Source organism: Monoraphidium neglectum (assembly GCF_000611645.1).
Source record: "Monoraphidium neglectum strain SAG 48.87 unplaced genomic scaffold scaffold02934, whole genome shotgun sequence".
NCBI classification, from domain to species: Eukaryota; Viridiplantae; Chlorophyta; class Chlorophyceae; order Sphaeropleales; family Selenastraceae; genus Monoraphidium; species Monoraphidium neglectum.
Window position 1 is genome coordinate 1 of NW_014010694.1, and position 7,389 is coordinate 7,389.

The 7,389-nt window shown below is 69.1% G+C and overlaps 1 protein-coding gene across 1 annotated transcript; it reads left to right on the plus strand.

Annotated features, from left to right (window-relative positions):
* Window positions 1-66: 66 nt before the first annotated feature.
* On the plus strand, window positions 67-6,956 carry MNEG_11845 (putative Nipped-B-like protein; the record flags this gene model as incomplete). The annotated part of the gene is made up of 16 exons (XM_014039683.1): window positions 67-213; window positions 459-639; window positions 941-1,026; window positions 1,355-1,444; window positions 1,702-1,783; window positions 1,945-2,313; window positions 2,506-2,657; window positions 2,829-2,930; window positions 3,389-3,499; window positions 3,696-3,805; window positions 4,082-4,172; window positions 4,394-4,898; window positions 5,209-5,357; window positions 5,647-5,745; window positions 6,559-6,630; window positions 6,804-6,956. 16 exons carry the CDS (start codon window positions 67-69, stop codon window positions 6,954-6,956), a joined length of 2,499 nt encoding a protein of 832 aa, XP_013895137.1.
* Window positions 6,957-7,389: the final 433 nt, after the last annotated feature.

Consider the following 7,389-nt stretch of genomic DNA (forward strand, 5'->3'; position numbering starts at 1 on the left):
ACCTCGCCCCCACCAGGCCTGGTGGCCTCGCTGTTCCGCCACTACCCGGGCCATCGGTCCGCCCTCATGGCAGACTTCCTGTCCCACGTTATCAGGCAGCTGGGCGCCAGCGGCCGCACGCCGCCGCGGCCGTGCATCGCGGGCGCCGGGGCTGGCGGCGGCGGGCAGGTTTGCGTGCAGGTGGCGACGGCGGCCGTGGTTTGGATGATCCAGGTGGGGCGGGGGCAAGGGGCAACTGGCACGCCGCTGTGCATGCGTCGCCTGGGGTTCCCTGCAAATTCAACAACTGACCTGGCGCCAGCACTTGGGCAGCGCCATGACCTACAACTGGCAATGTGCTCGCTTGCCGCCCCGCGTCAAACTTGTGTTGGAGGTCGGGGCTTTTGCCGTGAGAGAAGCAGCCAGCAGCGCCACCGCCCAAAGGGCTGTCGCCCCTGCGCCCCCCTCCACCACCGCAGGCGAGCGTGTCGCTCCCGCCCCTGGACGCGCCGCCCGACGCCGCGCGGGCGTGCTACAGCGCCGCCGCCGTGTGGGCGGGCGCGTTCTGGGACGGCGTCTTTGACATGCTGCCGGCGGCGAGGGCCGCGAAGAGCGACAGCGCGCAGGACACACGCGCCGTGGTGGACGGCCTGCTCGCAGGTGACCAATTCTGGGGCCTTGCTCCAGCTTCACTTTGGAGTGGTACCTGCAGGGTTGCACGCCAAAGCGGCGCTTGCAAATGCGCCAGAGCATTGGCTTGCGCAAATGGCGCTTACAAAAGCCAGTGCCCTGGCGCTTCGTCGTCCCGCACGCCAAGCTGCCGGTTATGCCTCCTTGAACTGCAGCGTAGGGGCCCTCGCACCCCTGGTCAAGGCCCCCATCTGGCCGTCCGACGCCCTTCTGCTTCTGCCGCCCTCCTCTCACGCATATGCCTTCGTCCATTTTCCCTCGGCACCCCCAGACATGCTGGCGGTGCAGTGCCTGCCGGAGTGGCCCGCCGCTAACGTCCTGCTGCGCCTGTTCGCCAAGGCGCTCTCGAGCCCCAAGGTAGCCGGCAGACTGCTCTACCTGCCCGCTTCCACCTCTCGCTGCACTTGCGTCTCGTATGCACACCTGCTAACGGGCAGCTTTATACCCCTCGTGAGGGCTGCATAAGTACAAAAGCGCCGCTTCCCCGTCATCCGCGTTCGGTGACAAGAACCCTATTGTTGACGGCTGCGACAGTCCGCCAGCACCCGGCCCATCGCCCGCCTGCACTGGCAAGGGACTGCAAGAGCGGCGCACCCCCTTGAATCCATCTCAACCATGGCGCCTCTGCCTTTGCAACTGCCTACGACTCTGCCTGTGCCCTCTCCGCCTCCCGCTCCCACCGAAGGGCCTGGGCCACTGCGACTCTGGCGTCAAGGCGCTCTGCGTGGACTTCACAGGCCATCTCGTCAGGGGCCTCTGCGAGGAGGCGCTGCGGGTGCGGCCACGCGGGCCCATGCCGCTCAAAAGGACATGAATCGCTAGATCAAAACCAACGACTCCTCTGGGGCGGTGCGGAGGCATGCTCCACACCTCATGCCTCTGAAACCACAGAGTCGCGCGCCGCTGGCTGGACCTGCCTGGCACCGCGCGCCCTGCCCTTCCTCTGCCGCCCTTATCGCACCCGCCGCTACGCCGCCCGGACGCTCATCACACCATCCCCTTTGCGTTGACGTACAAATGACGTCACCGCAGGCGGACGCGGAGTCCCAGTGGGTGCAGGGGCTGGCTGACCTGGTGGAGGAGGAGCAGAAGGACAGGCGCAGTGGCAGCTCAGGTGCGTGGCAGGCCAGTACATTGGCAAGGGGCGTCTCGCCAGGAGCCGCGGCCTGCGTCCTGGCCATGCGCTTCCCTGAACCCGCGGGCTGCTGTCATATCTCTGCGGGCGAATCGAGCCCGGCCCGACCGCGCGGCCCGCCCTGTCGCCGCCCATCGCAGAGGGCGGGGCGCCCGACGCCGGCGCAGAGGGCGCGGAGGGCGCCGCCGGCCGCCGCGCCGCGACGCTGCAGCGGGTCCTGCTTGAGTCCATGGGCGCCTGGGGCGGCGGCGGCGGCGGTGCGGCGGCGCTGACGTCATCCAATGAGTCATCTGACGACGCGTCCTGCGGCGGCGCCAGCGGCGCACGGCGCTTCTTGGCGTGCCAGATGCTACACGACGCCCTCGTGGCGTCCGCGCGCGCCTCGGCGGGCGGCGGCGGGGCCGCCGCCGCGCGGCCGCGCAAGTCAGAGGCTGCGTCGCTGCTGGTGGCGCACCGCGGGATGCTGGAGGCGCGGGGCGGCGGCTTGCTGGCGGGGGTCTGCGCGCAGGGTGCGCCTCGCGCTTCGCAACCCCGGCAGTGCCGCCTCGGGGCCCATGTCCTGCTGTCGACGCACACATGTTGGGGCCTTGCACAAGAACTCCTCCCTCTGCATTATTGCTTACGGCATCGCTCCGCCCCCTGCTGATGCCGCCCTGCCCTCATTTGCAAATGCGCTCGCGCGGCGCGGACGGAATATGCAGACGGCACGCCGCTGACGCTGGACGCGTCCCAGGCCGCCCGCGTCGCGCGGCGACTGGTGGTGGACGGCCCCCTGGGGGCGGGGCGCGCCACGATGCTGGGCTGGCTGGTCGACGCGGGGGACAGGCAGCGACAGGACGCAAACGCGGCAATGGTGCGCCCCTTGGGCGCCTCGGCCGTGTGGCCCCGTGCGTCCGCCCAGCTTCGTGCGGGCATCTGCGTGGGCTGTTCTCAGCACCCCAGCCTGGCCGCTCGCTGTCTGCCGGAGCGCCGCACCTGAGCAAACCTGTCTCATCCGCCCGCTGGTGGTGGGCCATTACCCCAGGTGCGTGCCAAGGCCATCAAGTGCATCGGTGCGGTGGCCGAGGTCGACTCCCGGGTCCTCACTATGCCCGAGGTCCAGCGCGGCGTCGCTGCGGCGCTGCAGGTGCGCGTGGGCGCCGACAGCGCCCCTGCATCGTTTGGTGGATGCGGGCGGGGCATGCGCCGTAAGGGCTGCTGCCTGGCGGCGGCGCCGGCGGTGCGCTGACAGGCGCTGCTGTTGCGGCAGCGCTTTCACCCCCTGGGGCCTCCCAAAACCTCCTGCCGCCCCATATTTTGATGAGGTCATGCGAAGCCCCCTGGTGCCCTCCCTTCCAAGCCCAGCAATCCCTCCACGACCTCGCTGATGCGTAACCCTCATGACAGCGCACCTGTTTGCCCCCCAAATACATACATGCGTTCACACCCTACGCTGGACCTGCTACTCCCACTCACATAAACACACACGCTCACACACACGCACGCATGCACATACACACACACCCCACATCATGCCTGCTCTTCCCCTTCACACACCGCTTCACCCCAAATCCCTGCACATTGCCCATCACCCGTCACCCAAAGGACGACGGCGTGTCTGTGCGCGAGGCGGCGGTGGAGCTGCTGGCCAAGCACATCACCACTGACCCCGCCCTGGCGGAGGACTACTTCGAGGTCCTGGCAGAGGCCAGCACGGTGAGGTGCTTTCGAATTCAAATGCGGCTGTCGGTGTGCGGCCCGATCTGATTTGGCAGTTGATTTGGGGAAAGGGGGTGGTGCGCTCGTGGGGAGTGAGGACAAGGGGCAGCTGCGAAGCGGAGTTGAGGCGAGGCCCCAGAGCTGCAGCAAACCCGCTAAACTGCCGCCGCTGCCGCCGCCGCCGCCGCCGCAGGACAAGGGCGTGTCGATGCGAAAGCGCGCGGTCAAAGCGCTGTGGGAGTGCTGCGCGCGCTGCCCGGGGTTCACGCGCAGGACTGACGCAGTGGTGGCCATCCTGCAGCGGTGGGTGCGGCCGGGGCCAGCGACAGCGGGGCCGCGCCAGTGACGATTTTGACCTGTCACTCCATCCTCAACCTCTACCCCATTTCTCGGCCGACTGGCGTGGGGACCTGCGCCACACTTCGTCGCGGCCGGCCTGGCCTTGGCTGGGCTCGTCTCTCGACACATCACATTGTGCAGGCATTTTGTTGCACATGTTATCTTCAAAATGGTCAAAAACTGAGAGCTGGGCCACGCCACCCCTCGCGACGTGTCCAATCCACCCGCCGCGCCCCTCAGGGTGGCGGACCACGAGGAGAGCATGCGGGCGCTGGTGACGCGGCTGTGCGCCGACATGTGGTTCACGCCGGGGCTTGGCGGAGAGGGCGAGGTGCGCGCCTGCAGCCGGCTCTGGCACCCTCAGGCTTTCGGCATCGGCCAGCTATGGTGGCGGCGCGTGCCGGACGGCAGCGGCCCCTCGGGCTCGTCCGCTTCACTTTGTTGGTTGCGGGTTGTATGCTCTGCGTAGAGGGGTGTCCTTGGGTGTGGCTGCCCCCAATTCGCGTGGGTCCCCCACCACGCCAATGCGCGCCCCGCCCCCGCCCCACGCAGGCGCCCGCGGCCGGCGCCGCGCCGCACGTCGGCGCCGCCCAGCGCGCCGCCGAGCTGTCTCGCGTCGCGCTCGCTGTCTACAGCGCCGGCGGGCGCGGCATACACCTCCCACTCGCGCCCGACCACCCGTTGGTCGCCGTCGTCGCAGCGGCGCTCTCCGCGGGCGCCCCCAAGGAGGAGGGCGCCCGCGGCGCCGCGCCGGCGGCGGCGGCGGCCAAGGCGGTGCACAGGGGCGCGGCCGACGTGGCCGACGCCCTCCTGGATCAGATAGTGCAGCTCCAGGGCGGCGGCGGCGGCGGCTTGGATGGCGGCGAGGACGGCGGGGCAGCAGAGGGGGAGGCAGGAGGGTCGGGGGCGCTGTTTTCCCGGCTGCTCGCGCTGCACGCGCTGGCCGCGGCGGACCCGTTGCTGGCCGCGCCGCCGCGGGACCCGCAGCGGTTCGTGCGGGCGCTCGCGCCGTACGCGGCGGCGCCGGACGCTGAGGCGCTGCAGGGGCTCACAGATGGTGAGTCGGTGAGGGGAGGCGGCATCGGTTGGACTGGGTGCTGGTAGAAGTGCGCGTTTGTCTGGCGTGTGTGGGTGGCTGTCAGTGATGCACTCCAGCGAGACTTGCGCGACCCTAAGGGCGCCTGTGCAAAATGTACCTTATGCATCACCGTCCGCCTGTACCCGCCGACGTCGGCGTGAACCAGTTGCCTGGTTTCGCGCCCTCATCGGCAGCGTGGCGCTGGTCTCCCCCCACACACAATGCGCCCTGCGGACCGTTGAGGCCGCCTCATGATAACCCCTACCCCCATTCTCAAACCGCCCCATAGATGCCAAGCGTCGCGGCGCCGAGGAGCTGCTGTGCCTGCTGGCGGTCCTGCAGGCAGCTTCCTCGCAGCTGCGCGCGTTGGCCGCGACCGTGGGGTCGCAGCTCACGCGTGACCTTGCCAACATCACGACAAAGCACATATTCACGCAGGTGCGCCCCCACATGCCGTGGCCCCATTGGGCCCCTTGCTCTCTTTTGCGTGCATCAGGGGGTGGGGGTTGTCCGACTGGCAAGCGTTGGCCACGGTATTGGTGGCTGCGCCGGCCGCCCTGTGGCGGCGTTGCGCGCGCCGCTGTGATTCCCGAAACATGGGCAGGAGCACCCTGGGCACGCGCACGCACGCGTCCCCAGAGGTGAGGAGCGCTTTTGCAAGAGTCACAGTCATGTCGTCAAACGCAGCGCGAGCCATGCCCATCCCCAACTGCTCCAACCCCGGCAGGTGGTCGTGTCGGCATCCGGCTGCCTGTGCAGCCTGTCGCGGCTGGACGCATCGGTGGGGCCGATGGTGGGCGCCATGGCACGCAGGATGTACGACGTGGTGAGCGGGCGGGGCGGGGCTGGCTGCGATGCGTTGTCGGCAGGGCGCTCGGGGCTGGGCATGAAGTGGGAGGGGGCGGGTGTGGTGGTTGGAGGTAGCAGGGCGACCACGGTGACACAACCTGAGCGGGCAAGTCTAGGTGCGGCGCAGGTGGAGGGGCCAGCAGCTGCGGGGCAACATCGCTCGGTGTAGGTCTGCGGCACCCAGCGTCACGGGCCCAGTCGTGGCGCTAAGCACCAACCCTGCTCACGGGGGGCTTCCGATAGCCAAACCCCTGCCGGCCCCTGGCGCTGTCGGCTCCTGATGTCGGCCACCCCATCCCTACCTCCTTTCTACCCAGGTGGAGGCGGCCCTGGCGCCGCCTGTGCAGGGCGACGAGGCGCATGCGCGCGCGCAGAGGCAGGCGGTCTTGCAGCTGCCCAGGCGAGTGGACATCGGCCCCGAGCGACAGCTGCCGGGGGCTGCTTTGGTCGTCCTCCCCATCCCACCTTTACCCCCCACTCAGCTCCCCTCAGCCCCTGTGGCACCCCTCGTACCCCTCTCATGCGCACACACACCCTGTCGTCCCGCCTGTCCCCCCTCATCTCCTCCCACCTCTGCTCATTCCTCCGTACTCTCCTCCCCCCAAAAAACACACCCCGCCTCAGGGTCTTGTTCCTCCTGGGCCACCTATGCCGCCATGGGGCCGACCTTCTTGATGACGCCGCCGCCGCCGCCGCCTCACATCAGTCATCGGACAGCGGCCCCAGCAGCGCCGGGGCGGGCGCTGCTGCGCAGCCGCCGCCCCCTGCCGCGGCGCCGTCGTCGGCGCAGTGCCTGGAGCTTTTCCTGCGCGTGTGGCGGGCGCCGCGGCTTGGGCCCAGCGCGCTCGACACGGCGCTGCAGGTGGGGTCGCCCGCCAGGGGCATGCGTCGTGCACACCCCAACCATGTCCAGTGTATTTCTCCCGCATGCGCCATCATTCATTCAACATTTGAAACATTTGAAACATACGACCGCCTCTCCATGTCCAAAATATCTCGTGCGCCCTCCATCGGCGTCGCCTCGCGCCCCGGCAGGCCATGGGGCTGCTGTTCATTGCGCGGCCGTCGCTGATCCTGCGCGAGGGCAGCGGCGCGGCGGAGGTGTACCGGCAGGCGCTGCACGGCGGCGGCGGCGGGCCACAAACGCGGCTTAGGGTGCTGGCGAACCTAGTGGAGCTGCTGAGGTGATTGGGAGGGGCGAAAGGAGAGGGCGCCGGGCACCATGCAGTGCACTGTGCACGGCGCGCACGCGACGAGCGTTGGTGCAGTAGACGCGCTTGTCTCCGAGGCCGCCCTCTCCGCTGCATCGAATCTGGTCACATGCCTGTTCTGTGTTGCTGACTCATTGTGTGCTCTGATGACTCACCGGTCATACTGCTGACTTATGAAAAGGTCTGACGAGGACAACATGCTGGCGAGCCAGAAGGCGTCCGAGGCGGCGGCCGCGGCCGCGCAGCAGGCGTCGACGCTGCCCGCAGCGGCGCGGGGCGCTCTGCAGCGCCAGAACGGCGAGGGGGACGGCGGCCACCTCAGCAGCGGCCTGCTGCAGGCGCGTGCCCGTATTGGGGGTCTGGAGCGTCGCACAGCGAATCGCTTTGGTGGCTGCTGCTGTTCGTTCCTG